Raw genomic sequence first — 20,849 nt, 5'->3', positions numbered from 1 at the left:
TTAAAAAATTAGTCTGGTGCAGTGGTGCATGCCTATAGTCCCAACTACTCACGCAACTGAGGCAGGAGGATCACCTGAGCCTGGGACTTTGAGGCTGCAGTGAGCTGTGATCGCGCCACTGCACTCCAACATGTGGTGACAGAATGAGACTCTATCTTTAAAAAAAATTAAAAACATAAAAAAGCTAAGCATTAAGTAATTAATATGATGACTTACGTTAGTAATTTGCAGCATATAAAAATTTGAAGAGCAAATCATAGCATAAAGTGATACACGATTATTATAAACAAGTATTTAAGTAAAATTGAAATCATTGTGTACTGTGAGTTCAAGCATAGCATGATGGTTAAGTGCATGGACTGTGGATTTGAACTTCTTGGGCTTAAACATACATTCCATAGTTTCACAAGCTTAATTATCTTGGGCAAATTGCTTAGTCACTCTGCTTCAATTTCCTTATCTGTAAAATGAAGATGTTAATAGTATCCCTTCCATCATGTTATTATAAAGATTTCCATCATGTTATTATAAAGATTGATCTTAGAAGAATATTTGGCACAGAGTAACTTCCATACATGCATTGATAGATAGAAACTCTGCAGTGGACATATAAAGACAGCTTGAAATTTATATGGAATTTTAATCAACGTAGTATGCTATCCATTTTTCTAGTTAGAAGTATCACCTTTTAAATTAAACATTTAAAATACATTTTGCCATTTGAGTCTTTATTTTTAAGTTGCTCCTCAGATATTCATTCAATAGAATATTTATATAAATGTTTTCAATTCCCAAAGATAAATGCGGATATTTCTTATTAGTTTGGGATAACATCTTCACTACATTCAGCCAGATATTTGTCTATGTAAATAAGTATTTTTCATGCAATGTATTTTTTATGGTAAAAATACAACATAAAATTTACATTTTATTCCTTTTTAAGAAGAATTAACATTGTTGAGCAAGTATTACCACCACCATCCATCTTCAGAACCTTTTTTATCATCCCAAATTGAAACTGTGTACTCATTAAAAAGTAAATCCTCCTCCTTCCTCCCCATGTCTGTGTGTGTGTTTGTTTGTTTGTTTGTTGTTTGTAGCACAATGGTAAATTGAGATTGTCATTGATGTGTTTCTTTTTTTTTTTTTTTTTTTGAGAGGGAGTCTTGCTCTGTTGCCCAGGCTGGAGTGCAGTGGTGTGATCTTGGCTCACTGCAACCTCCACCTCCTGGGTTCAAGCAATTCTTCTGCCTCAGCCTCCTGAGTAGCTGGGATTACAGGCTCACGCCACCATGCCAGGCTAATTTTTGTATTTTTTTAGTCGAGATGGGGTTTCGCCATGTTGGCCTGGCTGGTCTTGAACTCCTGACCTTGTGATCTGCCCGCCTCGGCCTCCCAAAGTGCTGGGATTACAGCCGTGAGCCACTGCACCCGGCTGTCATTGTTGTGTTTCAGTGTGGGGATTCTCTTATGTTTTCAGGTTGAAGAAGCCGGTTTGATCAACCATCCTCCTTGGAAACTGAAGGTCATCCAGCTATTCGAAACGCAGAGGGTGCGGCATGGGATGATGACCCTGGGGCCCAGTGGGGCTGGGAAGACCACCTGCATCCACACGTTGATGAGAGCCATGACAGGTACGGAGCAGCCAAGGTCAGTGCCTGGGGTGGCCCATTTAAATAGTGGTGACACATTTGAATGCCCACGAGGTATGCAAAGGCAGATACAATAATATATTTTTATAGGAGGAAATACTGCTTTATTAATTATTGGGAACATTTTAGAGATAACATATTACATTAATGGACCAGAGAGGAAAAAAAACCCCATTTTTAGATGACGTTATGCACTGCACTGTATGTTTTACGTATGTTATGTAATTTGACTTTCACAATGATCTTGAGAGGTGGTTATTATTATCCCTATTTTGTATGAAAATCAAGGCTGAAATTCAAAAACGCCCAAGGTCACGAAGATGGCAAGTGTTGGGACTCAGAGTTAAGGTCAGGGCGTGCTTTAAAAAAGCCCAGTTTTCCCAACATACCATGCCATTTCCCAGTAAACACAAAATACAACACACTGTCTCCCAATAAGTAGAAAATAATTCCAAACCCACCTCTTACGTTCTTAATGTTCTATGTGCCGAAGTCATCCCAATCCCAATCATAAATTACCTTCCCATTTGGAATCAGATTTGTTTTAGTGAAGTTAAATAAATGCATTTCATTTCCAGATGTCCCTAAGCCTTACATCTAAAGTCATCTAAGGATAATGGACATTACCATGTTCATGATTATTCTTGTATTCTCTAGTTCCGATCAGACATTGATGACTCTTTTTCTAAAAACATTGGCATTCCGTAGACATTCCAAAATGTCACAGAGCCTTGGCTGTTGGAATGCAAAATACATAGCAGTGCATTGAGATTCCAGGAGCTGCCTGAAAGCCCACCCAGCAAAGAGGTACCTGGGTGGGCTTTCAGGCAGTTCCTGGAACCTCAGTGCACTGCTACTGATGCAACACTGGGACATTGTTGGTGGTTGCTGAGGATTGACAGTATTTACTGTGGGCCCCTGTACGTGTTGGATTTGGTCTTTGTTTCCTCAGTTATTGAAGGAAGTGAATTCTGTCTCTCAGGACTCTACCAGGCAGTCCTCAGACTGAGATACAGTGTGTTCTCAGCTAACACCTACCTCTACCAAAACTGGCCACTCCAACCTACAGTACTTATCACATGGTCTTTCATGTATGCTATTAAGATTCTGTTTTGGGATTTTTATGTTTTTAAATGATTGTGTTCTTTCTCTCAAATTTTTCTCAGTAATTTTGTTGCAGTTACGAAGCTGCCTTTTGTTAACAATAAACTATAAATGCACATGATACAATGACTTGAACAAAATGAGCACTAAATATTAAACAATATAGATGCATTATGTATGGTATGTCTAAATTATGTAATCTGTATGGCATCACTGATTCTGGAGAAGTTCCTTGCAAAGATGAATTAATCATTGGACTCTTTGCTGTTTAACTTGGTTTCGGTTTTAGTAGTAGAGGAAACATTCATCTTACTTAAGGAACACATTGTTTCTAACTGAAAATGTTAATACTCCAAAAGAGTGAGAAGATAATTGAACTTCTGCTGAAGAAGTGCAAGGCCGACGCTTATTATTTGTTCCCTGATTTAGCATATATCTCATCATGTGTCTTTAACATTCCTTAATTTGAAGATCTGTCGGGTTCTGTATTAGAAGCAGGACATAAACATAGAGATAATTATAACTCAACGGGGAACTGCTATAAGGAAGGTTTGGACAAGCATCCTGTGAGTAGAGGCCAAAGAGATCAGAAAATCCTCTAAGGAATTATAGAAAGGCATACAGAGCAGGTGCTACTTCATCCGAGGCTTGAGGGTTGAGTACCAGATTGATAAAAAATGTTTCCAGCAGAAAAAAGAGCCTGTGCCAGTAGGAGGGATCGGAGAGAAAATGATACACCCAAGGAGGTGTTTTGGCACTTCCACCACGCCCGGCTACTTTTTGTATTTTTAGTAGAGACGAGGTTTCACCATGTTGGCCAGGCTGGTCTTGAACTCCCAACCTTGAGATCTGCCTGCCTCGGCCCCCCGAAGTGCTGGGATTACAGGCGTGAGCCACCGCACCCAGCCCATTTTTGTAATTTTATACTTTAAACCTTATTATTCACTCTTCTGCTCATTAACCACAGTCCCTTATGCACAGAATGCCAGCCCATTGAAGAGTCAGCTTAGGGCTTGAAAGATTTGGATACATTTCTTCTTGAAAACATTTCCTGGCCACAAAAGAAAGTCCTTGTTTCAAGCAAATTTCATTTAACTTATCGTTTTCAAGGTGAGCAAGAAAACATATCACAAATCAAAGCTGATAATGGAGAGAATGACCCGTCTTCTAGGTGGTATTTCAGGTACAAGATTTAATCTAGTGTAGCTTAAACCAAGGATTTTTTTTTTGAGACATGAAATTTAGAGAGCTTCCAGATTATATTAGTACCTTCATAAATTCCAGCATGGTATCCTTTTTCGCCCCTAAACAATATGCAATTTTCTCTAAAGAAGATAAAAAAGTGCTTTAGTCAATAGGATATAATGAAGCTAATTATGGTAACTTAGAATGCAGTAAGACATATTTTCAATGTAGTTCTGCAGTTTTCATATTTTGAGCACCTGCTGACAGTACACCACAAATTAGTGCAATGTTTCTTAATGATGGTTCACTTCCCCTCTGAGATGTCTAACATTTGGATTTACTTGGTATAGATTGTGGAAAACCACACCGGGAAATGAGGATGAATCCCAAAGCGATTACTGCCCCACAGATGTTTGGTCGGCTGGACGTTGCCACAAATGACTGGACTGATGGGATATTTTCTACGCTTTGGAGGAAAACATTAAGAGCAAAGAAAGGTAGAAGATAAATTACAAGGATTATTTTAGATATATACTTCTAGATAAAATCCTTGGAGGCTATACAGAATTAGTAGAACAACTGTATTCACCGTATAATATCTTAGCCAAGACTAAGAAGTCATAAATCAGTATGATATTTGTGAATGTTGAAATAATGGAATTATTGATTACAGTATTTAAAATGCTCCCTTTTTTGAAATAACATTTTCTTAAAAAAAAGTCCATATCCCTGTGATGTCTTAGAATAAAATAGATGGAAAAAGCTGTTAAGGAAAATTGATAGTATTGAATAAAGTGATTTTACCATAACTATTTTCACTGAATATTTTACCAGTGTTACTCTCATTTAGGTACAACCTATTTTTAAAGAATTGATTTCTCTATAAAATCACAGGGAAAATGGGTTATTTGGGAGAGAAAATTGTGTATAGCAAAAATGAAGTCTACATTGAACTAATAAATTATTCTGTGTAGGTGGACATTGGTGTTCAGTTGTTTAAACAAACTCATTAAGGGCTAGCGGTTCAGTCTGAATAGTCCCTCACTTATGGACTTTGTAAATTGAACCCAATGTTCTCAGAATATAAACTAGGAGGGAAGAGGTGATATCAGCTGTCTTCTCATTTGATTTCCTCACTCCTGAGTGAGTAGGCAAAAGGCACAGTGAATACAACTGCAGAGAGAAAGAAGCAGGGGAAGGAGGAGATATTTGGGCTTCCTGGGTTTACCCTTTGGGCAACAGTGTCCTTCTGAAAAATGTTTAAAGTTGTACCATTGAAGTTCTCATTTAAGGAATGTAGCTGATAATGCTAATATTAATTGTCCAAAGATCAATGAAAATGCTTCATTTAAAAAATGTGCTCATATTAGAAATTGTTTTTCTTCTACTGGAAATAAATCAAATTTTATTTCTGATTTGTTCCAGTAATCCATTGTAAACACAGACCCAGTGACCAAATGTGACTTAAAAAAACAAGAGCTCAGAGGTTTTTTTTTCTTTCCTCCTTCTTTCCACATTAAAAAAAGGCAAAAAAAATATGCTTTTTCTTTCAAAGTGACTCTGGTGATTAGATCACCATTTTATTTTACTTGAATTGCTAGTTGAATAAACTTGATTAGGATGTTCAAAGCACTTTATTTGAAATAGACAATTCCACAGTTGTTGCATAACAAAGAAAATTTAGAAACACGAGACAGATAGTGGTGTTGGTGAGTAGGAGAAGGTAGTAGTTGAGAAAGTAAGAGGAATGCTACTGTTAAATCAAAAACCTAAATTTACAATGACATTCTTGCTGAGCATTCTGCCAATGTTTGTCATTTCTCTACCTCCAAGTATCTCCTCGTGTGACTGCTGTCAGGTTTTGTGCCCAGCGCTCCTCTGAAATTGCGGTATCAAAGACACCCGTGACCTCCAGCTTGTCAAATACAAATTGCCAGTTCTCAGTCTGGTACTGCCCTCAGTAGCATTTGGCACAGTCGATCGCCTGCCTTCTTGAAACCCTTCCTTCCCTGGGTTGCAGGGATTCCTCATCCTGCTAGCTCTTTTTCCACTTCTGCTTCCTTGAGAAGTCTGGAAGAAAGGGGAACAAACAGGAGACCGTGCCAGAAGCGTAAGGGTTACAGAGCCTCTGTCTTCAGCCCTCTTCTCTCTCCACACTTATCAAGAAGAAACTTACCCAGGCCCATAGCTTTAAATCCCATCTCTAAACTGGTGGTGTTCACATTTTAATCTCCAGCCCTGACCTCTCTCCTGAATTCCCAACTCGACAACTCTATGAGGATCTCTACTGGACGCCTTAGACTTAGGTGCAAACCAGAATGGGTTCCATAGCTCTGTCTTTCCCACTGCCCTCATATACCTCTCCCCCTCCTCCTCTTTTTGCCATTCAGGTTCTGCTTCGTGTTGTTCCTGGAACGTGATCACCTTAGTTTGGGATGCTAGAGACTGGGTGGCTTATAAATAATAGACATTCACTTCTCATAGTTCCAGAGGCTGGAAGTAAGTCTGAGATCAGGGAGCCAGCATGGTCGGGTTCTGGCAAAGGCTTTCTTCATGGTTGCAGTCTGCTGATTTCTTGCTGTACCCCATGTTGCAGAAGGGCAAGGGGGTTCTCTGAGGTCTCTTTGTAAGGACACTAATCTCGTTCATGAGGATATTTTGGGGGAACACAAACATTCAGTCCATTGTATTACACTAAGCCTGTACCTGCTTCAGGGGCTTAGCACTTTCTGTTCTTGCTGTCTGGAATATTCTACCTCTAGATCTTTACATCACTTCATTCTCTTCCTGGAATATCTTATTGACTACCTTATCTAAAACATACCCCATGCCCTCATTCTACTTAATTTTTCGCGTGTTAAACTTTCATTTGTTTGCTTGTCATCTCTACTCCTTAGAATGTAAGCTCTGCAAAAGCAGGATATTGTCTCACTTATCACAATATCCCCAGCCCCTAGAACAGTGACATGTGCAAGGTGCTTAATGAATATTTGTCCAATAAACAAATGACTTTTTGATGTAATTATGGGCCTTGACTGCTATATAAAGATCTTTGAAGATCCTTTGTGATAAAACAAAGTAATCATTTAGACAAAACTGTATTTAAAAATGTAATGAAAATTACATCGAATATAGTACTTCTTCAAACTCTTTTAAACTTATGTGTACATGCACTGCATGTGTGTATGTATTTTTTTTTCTCCCTTTGGTGGGGTATTCTAGGGGAACATATCTGGATAATTCTTGATGGTCCAGTAGATGCCATCTGGATTGAAAATCTGAATTCTGTTTTGGATGATAACAAAACTCTAACCCTTGCCAATGGTGATCGGATTCCCATGGCTCCAAACTGCAAGATCGTTTTCGAGCCTCATAACATTGACAATGCTTCTCCTGCCACCGTCTCAAGAAATGGAATGGTTTTCATGAGCTCTTCTATCCTTGATTGGAGTCCTATTCTTGAGGTATAATTGAATCCTTCTTTTGTATAATTAAAAAGGAAAACAGACCCTTTAGCATTCTTTTAGTGTGTGTGCCAATTTTTCTGCAGATGGCAGTGTAATTGCATTTTTATGCTAAAGTTTATGGAAGATACCTTGAATGCACTGGGACATTCAAATGCTGATTGCTCCTAACATGTTTCTTCATTACTCTTGTAATCACTTTTGAACTGGGATTTCCAACCTCTGGGTTGTAGAGTAATTGCCAGGCCTGTATGAACCAACAGTCTTGCCAAACTGTGTCTGAGGATGGAATAAGTAAAATTTAATTTGATCACTTTGGGGATGCATGATATTTTTGAAAGGTACACACTCACATAAAGTTTAGGAGGACCATCTTAGAACATTAACTTGAAGTCAGTTTGTTAAAATTGCATAAAAGGAATTTTTATGAGATTCATTAGTTATAACATTAGTTCTAAATTTGAACTTGGCAATAATATTTCAGATAACATCTCATCAATTCATAATCAGGTATATTATTTTATTACCAGCAATATGCTCTAGAATATATTGATCAGAATTATATTATAAATAATGCCTTGCAAACTTAGATATTTTGCTATATAAATATTATAATGTAAAGCAGAATGTTTATTAGATAAGCCACATGAAAAATCTTGTTTTACATAGTTGGTTGTATTATTTTCATCACCTAAGTTTTCTGAAGATGATTTTGATTGAAAACATTTGAATTCCTAATTTAAATAAAGTAGATGTTTATTTTACATTATATCATTACATCTTAAAACTTTTATTTCTATATGGTTATATCCTAACTTTTTACTAATGTCTTTCCATAATTTACTCAACTCTGTTGCAAAAGGCTTTAGATTTGGTATGAAGCTGTGAAGAAGGGAATCATACAGCAAAATGATGTTGACATATAGTTGAATGTGTCACTAAAAATAGTTGTAAAGGTTTCAGATTTCACAATTAACTTATCCATCCATTAAGGAGAAGAAAAGCAGAGGGTTGCAGCCCTGTCTTTGCAAAAGTAATCACTAATGACAATGCTTTAAAATATAGATGATTGGGTTACACTTCAATCTTACCAAATTAGAATCTCTGGGAGGAAACTCAGGATTGTTCTCTTTTTTTTTTTTCTTTTAAGTGCCACAACATTTTTTTCCCCACATAACCAGGCTTGGAAACCACAGTTACAGCAAAGTACAAGTGAAAATATATATATGTGATTTTTCCGGAATACTTCAATTTCAAAAAGATTTTTGAAAAATGCTTTTATACAACTAGCTAAGGAATACTAGCTAATGCATGAGTTTGATATTTATAAAATAAGCTTTTGCTATAGTCTGTCCATATTGAGACTGAATAAGACCTTTTTGTTAATGCTACACCCACCTCATAATATCCTATATGTTTTAAATAATGCATTTTATTTTTGGGGAATTGTTAGGAAGAGCAAGACTCATGAAGAATCAGATTGGAAATGTTTAGAACAGGAAAGCCAGCTCTGAGAGTTATTAGAGGGCAGAGCAATTGAAAAGTTGTATTGCTGGCAATCTGTCAGCTTCAGGGAGCCACGCTGGTTACCTGCCCTGGTGAATGTCGTCTTTCGGTTCCATCAACTCAAAAGTGCTGTGTTATGTTTTTGTCCAGGTAGAATCATGGTAAATTCATGAACTAATGAATAATTCAGAATCAACATTTCATTGCTGCTGTTCAGAGTCTCTAATTGTTTCTTGAAATATTGAGGTGAAGAATGAGCTGATCTCTTGACCTTAAGAGAACTTGCCTCATCGTAAGGAAACAGTGTGTGTTAAGTGGTATTTTGTTCTGAATGAGGTGCAGTTTCTTAATACTAGGTTTCCCAAATGACTAAATTCTCCATTTTCATGAATATCCTTGATATTTTTCTACATCGTTTATTAATTAAATTAGAAGAAATAAAAAGAAACAACTAATCGTGGTAAATCTTTGTTTTCCATTAAAAAAATCTGGGGGCCAGGCACAGTGGCTCATGCCTGTAATACCAGCACTTTGGGAGGCCAACGCAGGCAGATTGCTTGAGGCAAGGAGTTTGAGACTAGCCTGGGCAATATGGCAAAACCCTGTCTCGACAAAAATTACAAAAATTAGCTGGGTGTAGTAGCATGCACCTGTGATCCCAGCTACTTGGAGGGCTGAGGCTAGAGGATCACCTGAGCCTGGGAGGCGGAGGTTGTAGTGAACCGAGATCATGCCACTGTACTCCAGCCTGAGTGATAGAGTAAGATCCTGTCTCAAAAAAAGAAAAAAAAATCTGGGTATGGATTTCCTTTGTTCATCTTTTATTCTTTACTTCCCCCCCTGAGTTATTTCCATAGATGTGCCTTCTCATTTTCTCCCAGCATATTTTAATCAAGAATTGAAGACTATTTCTTCACCTATGAGCATATACATAGTATAGTAGCTGAACATGTGGGCCCAGGCTTTCTGGGTCTGACTTCTGCCCTTGCCACTTGCTTGCGGTGGGCTCCTGAGCAGGCTACCTACACTTCCTGGGCCTCTGGTGCCTCATGTGTAAAAGGAGGATAATAACAGTTCTTACCTTGTAGGGTTGTTTTGAAGATTAAATGAATTAATACGCGGAGGAGTTTGTAACAAAGCCTGGAACATCGTGTGTGGTATAATCATTAAATATTATCGTTACTAACAGATACTTTTAAAATTTTTGTCCCCAAATGACCATTTTCCTAGTGTGCTAGTAAGTTTCATGAATACACTTATCTGTGAACTGACAGGGTTTTCTTAAGAAACGCTCGCCTCAAGAAGCAGAAATTCTTCGTCAGCTGTACACTGAGTCATTCCCGGACTTGTATCGCTTCTGTGTCCAGAACTTAGAATACAAGATGGAGGTGCTGGAGGCCTTTGTCATCACGCAGAGCATTAACATGCTCCAAGGCCTGATTCCTCTCAAGGTAAATTGCTCAACTTTCTAGAGAAATTCTCTCTTATCAACTTAGCCATGCTGCGCAGGGAGTACTATATTTTCTCTTTTATTAATGTAGCCATGCTGTGCAGAGAGTACTATATTTGAAACTAGATTTGGTTAGAGCTCTTGGGGAGGGGGAATATTTCAAACATGGATCCCACATATTTTGGTATTTTTTCATATCCCTTGAACAAAAAATAAAGCTAACCATGGATTTGGAATTTAGTTGCAGGTTAACAAACTCATGCAACAGGTATCCCAAAATTATGATTGTGTGTGTTGTAATTTTTTATTTTTGTGGGTACATAGTAGGTATGTATATTTATGGGTTGCATGAGATGTTTTGATACCGGTATGCAATGTGTAATAACCACATCAAGGTGAATGGGGTATCTGTCACCTCATTCTTCGTTTTCTTTGTGTTATGAACATTACAATTGTACTCCCTCAGTTACTCTAAAGTGCACAACGAATTATTGTTGACTGCAGTGAAGTCACTCTGTATTTTTGTACCCATTAATCATCCCCACTTCCTCCCCACTCCCTACTCCCCTTCCTAGCCTCTGGTAAACATCCTTCTACTCTATCTCCATGACTTCAATTGTTTTAATTTTTTAGCTTCCACAGATACTTGAGAATATACCAAGTTTGTCTTTCTGTGCCTGGCTTATTTCACTTAACATGATAACTTCCAGTTCCATTCATATTGTTCAAATGACAGGCTCTCATTCTTTTTTTATGGCTGAATAGTACTCCCTTGTGTATATGTAGCACTTTTCTTTATCCATTCATCTGTTGATGGACACTTAGGTTGTCTCCAACGTGGCTGTGGTGAACAGTGCTGCGATAAACTCTGTTTTTTAAAAAATTTATTTTTATTTTATTATATTTATTTATTTATTTATTTATTTATTTATTTTTGGAGACGGAGTCTCGCTCTGTCGCCCAGGCTGGAGTGTAGTCACGCGATCTCGGCTTTGCAAGCTCTGCCTTCCTGGTTCACGCCATTCTCCTGCCTCAGCCTCCCGAGTAGCTGGGACTACAGGCGCCTGCCACCTCGCCCGGCTAGTTCTTTTGTATTTTTTTTTTTTTTTTTTTTTTGAGGCGGAGTCTCGCTCTGTTGCCCAGGCTGGAGTGCAGTGGCCTGATCTCAGCTCACTGCAAGCTCCGCCTCCCGGGTTTACGCCATTCTCCTGCCTCAGCCTCCCGAGTAGCTGGGACTACAGGCGCCCGCCACCTCGCCCGGCTAGTTTTTGTATTTTTAGTAGAGATGGGATTTCACCGGGTTAGCCAGGATGGTCTCGATCTCCTGACCTCGTGATCCGCCCGCCTCGGCCTCCCAAAGTGCTGGGATTACAGGCGTGAGTCACCCCGCCCGGCCAACCCTGTTATTTTTAAAGGCAACTTGGTGTTTCCAGAGATCAGTTCTTCATTTGTTCTCCAGTTTTATTCATCCTTTCCCTTATTCTTGGAGGAACACAAGTGTCTTGTTTCTATATTTACCGTTTGCATTGAAACCCTAGAGCAATGTTTGGGTTTGAGAATCCAGTAATTAAAAAAAAATTGTCTTTCCTTCTCAGGAGCAAGGCGGGGAGGTGAGCCAGGCGCACCTGGGGCGGCTGTTCGTGTTCGCGCTGCTGTGGAGCGCGGGGGCGGCGCTGGAGCTGGACGGCCGGCGCCGCCTGGAGCTCTGGCTGCGCGCGCGGCCGGCGGGGACGCTGGAGCTGCCGCCGCCAGCGGGCCCCGGGGACACCGCCTTCGACTACTACGTGGCGCCCGACGGTGAGGACACCTGTCCATCCAGACGGAACCCATGGGGGCTGTTCTTCCCTACATGGCCAATATTTACACAGTATATATATATTTTTCTAAATGAGATGTATCATTCTTGGCTGTAAGATATGAAAATGTTTGTGTGTGAAGAAAGTGACAGTGGTTTCTGTTTAAAAAATCTGTTTTTCAAATGCACGTTTTCCTCCTGTTAAATATATTGTGCACTTAACTTTCAATGAATTAAGAAACATTTAAAAAACCAAATCAGATCCATTTCTGTCGTTCATTCAATAGAATCAGCAATTTATATAAAAGTTACAAAGTTTAAAGTATATTTTTGCCAAATACGTGGGTATATAGATACCCACAGCTGTATATCTTTATCTCTGTATGCATATATATTTTAAGGTTATTGGTGTGTGTATAAATATATAAAGTACATTTATACAAAAAATGAAGTACATATATATGGGTATATAATAATGTATTAAATATTTAATATACATATGCATAGGCCTAGGATCTTTTGCCTAATGAAAAGAGTGTGAGATTAGACATTCGAAAGTGATTAATGATTTTTGATACACGCTGCTCTCACTGTGTTCTGTATTTTTATACATACTTCATGCTATTGAAAACTAATATATTTTTTAAAAATTCCGAAATACTTCCTAGTATTTCCTAGGTTTACACCTTGAAATTGTTCCTTGGGACATTTTGACTCAGCTAACACATACTTGTGTACTTAGATCGCTCATTTTAATGATCTTTATCTTATGGGGAGAATTTGGAAGGTGACCTCATAAGATTTCAAGGATGTCTGCTCATTACAGTTCGGAGTTGAATTATTACTATGGAGATGGAAATGTCTTCTGTTCATCTCAGGTACATGGACGCACTGGAACACACGTACCCAAGAATACCTGTATCCATCTGATACCACCCCAGAGTATGGCTCTATTCTGGTGCCAAATGTTGACAATGTGAGGACTGACTTTCTAATTCAAACCATGGCTAAACAGGGCAAGGTATGACTTTTAATTTTTATGAACAGTAGCATATTTTAAAGGAAGACATGAAGCATCCTGCATTTATTATAAAATGTTTTATGTTGCAGTTTTGAATCAATGAAAATGTTACCTTATCTACTATTCTTTTATTATTACCCACTAAAATATGAGTTGAATAGTTCTAATTCATAAGTAAGTAATTATTTCTTATGTATGAGTTGACAGTAAATTTTGACTTGCTTTTCCCCATAGGATTCGTTCTGCTTTGATCACTGAGCTAGTTTGCTAGGGCTGCTATAACAAAATACCACAGCCTAGGTGGCCTAAGCAACAGCAGTTTATTTTCTCTCTATTCTGGAAGCAGAAAGTCCAGGATGAAGGTGTTGGCAGGCTTGCATTCTTCAGAGGTCTCTCTCCTTGGCTTGTAGATGTCTGCCTTCTCACTGTGTCTTCTCATGGTGTTTCTTTGTATATACAAATTTCCTCTTCTTTTTTTTTTTTTTTTTTTGAGATGGAGTCTCTGTCACCCAGGCTAGAGTGCAATGGTATAATCTCGGCTCACTGCTACCTCTGCCTCTTGGGTTCAAGTGATTCTCCTGCCTCAGCCTCCCGAGTAGCTGGGATTATAGGTGCCCACCACCATACCTGGCTAATTTGTGTGTTTTTAGTACAGACGGGATTTCACCATGTTGGCCAGGCTGGTCTCGAACTTCTGACCTCAGATGATCTGCCTGCCTCAGCCTCCCAAAGTGCTGGGATTACAGGTGTGAGCCACCATGCCTGGCCACAAATTTCCTCTTCTTATAAGGACACCAGTTAGAGTGGGCTAGGGCTTGTTCCAACAGCTTTATTTTACCTTAGTCACCTCTTTAAAGACCTTATTTCCAAATAGAATCACATTTTAAGGTACTAGGGGTTGAGGATTCAGCATATGAATTTTGGGGGGACAAATTCAGCCCATCACACTCATTTATTTCATTTCTTGTTTTTTCTTTTTCAATTCCCACTATTTTAGGCTGTACTATTAATTGGTGAACAAGGAACAGCCAAAACAGTCATAATTAAAGGATTTATGTCCAAATATGATCCTGAATGTCACATGATCAAGAGTCTGAATTTTTCCTCTGCAACCACCCCACTGATGTTCCAGGTACTGGCTCTTTGGTATGGCTCAGTAAGCCCAAGTTTGTGATAAACTTTGGAGGCTCAAATCTCTACTATTCTGCTTAATCTAAATTTCATCTGAACTTTCATAGCCATGATAAATCACCCACTTACGTTTTTCATTCTTTCAGTTATTCAACTGCAATAGTTTCCCTAGTTAGATTATAACATCTTAAATTATGGAAGCATTAAAAGGTTATATAAGGTGCTATAGGCCTCAATGTGGTTTGAAATATGTATGTAGAAAACATTGTGAACATGCAAAATCCAAAACTGAAAGAAAATCATTTATTCCCCACCTACTTCCTGTCCCTAGAGTCTGCTTGTCTAAAGGCGTTCCTAATACTCTTTGAGGCTAGGCACTTTGCCATCATCCTTAATGCATCCATTTGCTCAGGTCTCAAAGGTTGTTACAGTACCAAAAGAAATGCATTTCACATCTGTTTCCTTATCTTCATGCTCCTTGTTTACCTCTAGGTAATCCACTTCTGCATGATTGCATACCAGGGTATTGGCGTGGAAGAATCCCCAGCTATGATTGGTTCAAGTTGAATTCTCTTTCAGTCTAACTTTTATACTTTCCAATCCCTATTTCCTAAAATGCCACTTTAATCTTGTTGTTCCATGACTTAACATTCCACCCTGGCTCGCATCCTCAGTTGCAATAAGGTATAAAATCTTAGACCCTTAGAGACGAAATATTTTACTCTATGTATCACAGAAGTGTGAGAGAAAGAAAACCCCTCAAGTTTGCGTTGTTTATTTTTTTCCCCAATGAAACCACCAGGAATGACCTAGGTTTGCAGTGGCTTAAATGGTTCTTTTTCTCCTGGTCCTAAATTGTACAAGACCTTATTGAAACTGAGGAGGAAATCCTAAATGCCAGTACATGCTTCAGTGATTTGCAAATGATCTCTCATATTTTTATTAGAACATTAATATATTACCAGGTACATGTAATAAATTGCAAATGGAAGGGAAATTTTTAGGGGAACACAAATCCAAAGAACTTTGCTTTTAATGAACTTTGTTGTTCTTTAGTTGTTGGAATGAAAATATCAGAGCAATGAAACTTGTTGAAGGCATGGTTAAATCATGACATTTTATCACTTAATTTAATTGGTGACAGTGGAGTGCCAATACACTAAGGCCATTGATTAAACTTCTAAATAAGACTGTCAACTTGATTATACTCTTCTGGAGGAGATGGGATTTTCAGTATGGGCTGTCCATCTGTCAAATAAATGCCATTCATATAGTGTCTGGGTGGGCAGATCTGGATGGAGGTCAACCCCAAATTGCAGTGACTCAGCAGTGGCATTTTTGTGTTTGGGAAATGACACATTAAATTACCCTAGGTTGGCAAGATGCTAACATTATATGTGTTCCTTTAATACCGCTTTACAATTAAAGAGCTTTCGTTAGTTTTACCTTAGGAGAACATTCTCTTTAAAGGTTATAATTATAACGTTATTTGAGGGTAAAGGTTTTTAAAAAATCAGATAAGAGTGTGATATTTTTTAATTATGTGGGGTGATTTTCTAATGATCCACACTTCATGAGACTGTATTAACTCTTTAGGCCTACAATGTAATTCTGACAGTAACTACGGCAGAGCGAATGCAGATTTCAGAAGTTAAGGGCCAAGTCCCACAAGACTGCCCTCACTCAGTCACCAGCCACAAGCTTGGGGTTCTCAAGAGACCCATATCTCTGACCAAGTGGCTACAAATTAGGCCATTCCCTCAGCCCTCTCAGTTTCCATAATTCACTAGAATGACTTACAGAACTCAGAGAAGTGCTGTGATTATTATTACAGCTTTCTTACAAAGATACAAATAAGTATCAGTCAAAAGAAAAGATACAGAGGGCAAGGTTTGGGAGGGTCCCAAATGCAAACCTTCCCTGTCCTCAGAATGTGCTACTTTCCAGGTATATCATGTGTATCACCAACCTGGACTTTCACTTGAGCTGTGGTGTCCTGGGTTTTTATTGGGGTTTTATTACATAGGCATACTTGATCACATCATTGGCCATAGGACAGGACTCAGATCTTTTTATTTGTTTTGAAACAGAGCCTCGCTCTGTCACTAGGCTGTAGCACAGTGGCACGATCTTGGCTCACTGCAACCTCCACCTCCGGGGTTCAAGTGATTCTTCTGCCTCAGCCTCCTGAGTAGCTGGGACTACAGGTGTGGGCCACCACACCCCGCTAATTTTTGTATTTTTAGTAGAGATGGGGTTTCACCATGATGGCCAGGATGGTCCAGATCTCTTGACCTTGTGATCCGCCCGCCTCAGCCTCCCAAATTGCTGAGATTACAGGCATGAACCACTGTGCTCAGCCAAGATCTTTAAGACTGAACTCAAATTTCCATCAGCTCCCCTCCCAGGTCAACTGATATCATGTGACTTAAAACCTCAACCTTCTCATCACATGGTTGGTGATGAGTGGTTGGCATGAGTGGTATGAGGGGCCCATGTGAATAACAGTCCTTTCTATCAGGAAATTTCCAGGAACAAAGGCCAGCCCAATCTTTTATTATACAACAAGGCTTTGTCACTGCATTTTTGTTACCAACTCTGTGACATCTCTGCCAGGTACTAAAGATCTGTGGTTTCTGTCTCTTTAACATGAAATATTTTCTCATTTCCTGGAAAAAGCCATATGTTATCTAGAACACCTGTTGTTTGCCATACAAATTCATAAACCATATAATAAATTTCTAGAAGTGGTACCATATTCAGATATAATAAGTAGAAGAAGAATGAAGTATTCTTTAGGCTCCCATTATCTGATACACAAGGCTTTAGCCTGATTCCCCACTGTTCTTCAGTGTTAAGGTGGAGTTAACACGTCACTGTTTCTTTTTTCTGTTCAGAAGCATCACAGGATCATCCACTCTGTTTAGTGCCAGAGACTGTTTTGACTGTTGTGCATCAGGGCTTTCTATTAAGCAAGACTCATTAGTTTCAGAAAACTTTCAATTAGCCAAACTGTTGTAATTAACTTTCTCACTGTAATTTTCAGTCATTCATGCTAAACAAGGCTGATGGAGCAGAGCATTTGTCTCTGCATCTCCCATGTATCTGGATCCCAACCAAACTGAAATCATAGATGAGAAAATAGATACTGTCCATTTCTCAGCTGTTACCATGATGGCACACTGTCCAATGAAGGGCACATGTCTGTTACCTGACAGGTTGTTTTCATCATGATGTAACTTTCACATCTTTCATCAGTAGAAGGACTATTTGTCACTTTTTGCCTGGGACAATCCAGGTTATTTTCATTGTCTCAGATTAATAATGAATAGCATCTTTTGCCACTATCAAAAGTATCTGGTTTGGACAAAAATTATACAGTCATTCCATTTTTTGGCTAAGGGAATTTAGTCAGCTTCTTAAGAAAGATTCCTCATTTTTTCCCCCAAACTAATATTGTTTTAATTTTTTTATTTTTGAAAATAATTCATACATAGAAGTAGAAATTTAAGCAATAAGAAAAGGCGAAAAGAAGACAGCAAAAATTACTTAAGATAAATTCTGAAAAGATTTCTAAAAATAATTATAAAGTGTTTTGAATATAGCCACCATCTTACAAATGGTTGCATAGCAATAGGTTTTATTTTTTAAAAAATAAGACTCCTAGAACCTGGATGGAAATTCCATAGTTTTTTTTTTTTGGACCCAGAACCACTTTTCAAAATGACATCTTGTGCAGTAGATTAATCTATAAAATAAGTAAACATGGATTTGCTTTGGTGGAATTGGAGCTGGGGTTCTGGAGCTCATTCCAGCCTCATCTTTTCTTCCTGCAAGGGATCTCTGTGGTTGCAGAAAATCCTTTTGGTTCCTCAGAACACAGTTTGAAGACTAGTTTCCTAAGAGATAATATGTGAAAGTATATTTGTATCATAAAGCTCTCTTAAAATGTCAGGTTTTACTGTTAAGACTGATGTACTCAGGTGGAAGGAGATTCAAGCATTGTCTAAATTCACTTAGTTGGTGGCAGAATCGAAGCTGGAAACCAGGGTCCATGTGCTGTGCTGTGCTGTGCACCCACATGCTTCCTTCCAATGGCCTTCCTTTATCTATATTAATATCTAAAGGGCTGGTTTATCACTTAGTGCACTTGTTTTATTTTTAGCTTCCAGCTATGCATTATTGTATTTTCTTGTGATTTTTGACGTATTTTACTTTTTACAATGTACTATTGAGCATTTTAAACTTTCCTAATGTAAGACTATTTTCGTTTGGTTTTAGTGAATTACAATAAAATGGGAAGGTGTTATTGGGCAGTAGATTTCTTAATAAAGACTGTAACTCTCCATTTTTATGTTTTGGCTAATAGCACATATATGAAAAACTAAAATTATGTATATTTTATATTTCTGTTTAATTGTATATAACATGCATGAAAAATGATTTAGGTGCTAGCATATAGAGATACACAGAAATAATAAAATAGCTTTACATTTTGTACTATATTAAACTCACGAATTGCTTTCATATATATCATTAATGCATGATACTCTGTAGCAAGCTCATGAATTGCTTTCGTTTATATCATTAATGCATAATGCATATATGCATATTCATATGCATATATATGTATGTACATATGATTTATGTATCTATACACGCTCTCATTTCTGGGTTGTATTACATCCAGAAATATTAAGTGGCTTACGTGAAATCACAGAGTTGATAAATGTGAGAAGCAGTAGTTTAATTTGTTTTTCCTGACTTTCAGCCTAGTCAGAGCTGTTATGTAAGGTGGTGCAGATTTTGCACTGTGTCTCTTTCGCAAAGATGACTGTGTGACTGTTGTACCTAAGAACTAGGCAATGCACCATCGCCTCAGCTGCACATGATCCTTCCAATACCCTTTCCAATGTTGCTTTCCTCCCTTTGTCTTGTTGGGGAAATAGGCATGTGCATAACCAAATGTGGCTGGCGAGATAAGTGGTACTTACGGCAGAATCTCAATGCTATACTGTGGAGTCTGGAGGAGGAGCCGATTAGTTTCCATAGGGGATTACAGAAATCAGCATAATGAAAGAGTTGATCATTACTTGGGGGAATTTAATATTTATATTAATTTCTAGGAATTATGAAAGCTGAGTTGTCTATTAAGAAATTAATTCAGTAACTGAATTGTTCTTAGGTTTAGGGCTGCTAGCTCAGAAAAGAGCCGGAAGGGAGCTCCATTCCTTAGCCTACCTGGTTTTCTGACCATCTGGTTTTCATGTCTTAAAATGCTGCTGTCACAGCTTGGGTTAATGATGATATCCTGTGTGTGTAGATAGACAATGAGATTGGAATCTTGTTTAGGTTTTATAAATTGCATAAGATGCTGTCATGCCAACTATGATTCTCCAATTTCAGAGTAAGTAAAGTGACTGTCTATTCTTAAAGAACAGTATAGGTCCTTAGTGCAAGTCCTTGCTAGAGACTTAATTTTTTTAAAATCAGTAACTGGATTGAGAGAAGTGACATGTTTTAGAAGATCATTCATCTAAATCAATATTTCACAAAGTGAATTTGGCTAATGATAATCCTGAGAGTTCTTTTTGGGCTTAGAAATGGCTACTCTAGAAATATATAAGAAAGGATCCCATAATGAATGCTGTAAGCCAGCCTATAAGGTGAACACCACTTCATAGTCTATATGGCTTTTTTTTTTAACTGAATATAAATGAACTAAGATCCTGAGGGTCCAGAACAAAGACAGTGAGAAGGACTGTCTGGAAGTGAGACTGGAGGAGTAAGTAGTGGACACCATGGAGTTCCCTGTAAGTCACTGACTAGGAACCCCCTGGAGTCCTGAGGAGGATGCATTGCCCTTTGGAAAGCTCGTTCTGGAGGTAGAGTGGAAAACAAGATGCAAGAGACATGGCTGCACTCAGAGAGACCTGAGAGGACACAGTTGCAGTCATTTTTCAGAAGGGAGGTTGGGCTGGACCAAGATGGTAAAAGTGAGAAAGGAAACAGAACAAGGATGCATTCAACCTTGACTAGAAAGTGGAACTGCCAGAACTTGTGATTGGTTGAGTAGAGGTTTATGTTAGTCTGTTCTTGCATTACTATAAAGAACGACCTGAGACTGGGTAATTTATAAAGAAAAGAGGTTTAATGGGCTCATGATTCCACAGACTATACAGGAAACATGACTGGGGAGGCCTCAGAAAACTTTCAATTATGTTGGAAGGGGAAGTAGACACTTCTCATCTGGCCAGAGCAGGAGCGAGAGTGAAGATGGAGGTGCTACACCCTTGTAAGCAACCAGATCTCGTGAGAACTCACTCATGAGACAGCACTGGGGGGATAGTGCTGAACTATTAGAAACCACCTCCATGATCCAGTCACCTCCCGCCAGGCCCCACCTCCAACATTGGGGATGATAATTCCACATGAGATTTGGGTGGGGACACAGAGCCAAACCATATCCAAAGGTCGTTGGAGGAGAGGCATAGGAGAGTGAGAAAAGTCAAAGATGACTCCAGGTTTCTTTTTACCAACA

At 38.5% G+C, this 20,849-nt stretch overlaps 1 protein-coding gene across 1 annotated transcript in view; it reads left to right on the top strand.

Moving 5' to 3' along the window:
* DNAH5 (dynein axonemal heavy chain 5) overlaps window positions 1-20,849 on the top strand; it is a 253,279-nt gene that overhangs the window by 123,994 nt on the left and 108,436 nt on the right. Inside the window, exons 41-47 of the mRNA XM_030927396.1 lie at window positions 1,481-1,634; window positions 4,292-4,438; window positions 7,164-7,405; window positions 10,186-10,362; window positions 11,957-12,158; window positions 13,035-13,177; window positions 14,175-14,309. Of these exons, the coding sequence (XP_030783256.1) occupies window positions 1,481-1,634; window positions 4,292-4,438; window positions 7,164-7,405; window positions 10,186-10,362; window positions 11,957-12,158; window positions 13,035-13,177; window positions 14,175-14,309 (1,200 nt within the window). The remainder of the gene's footprint in view (window positions 1-1,480; window positions 1,635-4,291; window positions 4,439-7,163; window positions 7,406-10,185; window positions 10,363-11,956; window positions 12,159-13,034; window positions 13,178-14,174; window positions 14,310-20,849) is intronic.

The sequence above is a fragment of the Rhinopithecus roxellana genome, chromosome 3 (genome assembly GCF_007565055.1).
Source record: "Rhinopithecus roxellana isolate Shanxi Qingling chromosome 3, ASM756505v1, whole genome shotgun sequence".
NCBI classification, from domain to species: domain Eukaryota; kingdom Metazoa; phylum Chordata; class Mammalia; order Primates; family Cercopithecidae; genus Rhinopithecus; species Rhinopithecus roxellana.
Note: the sequence above shows the minus strand (reverse complement) of the source record. Positions and strands in the feature narration are given on the sequence as shown.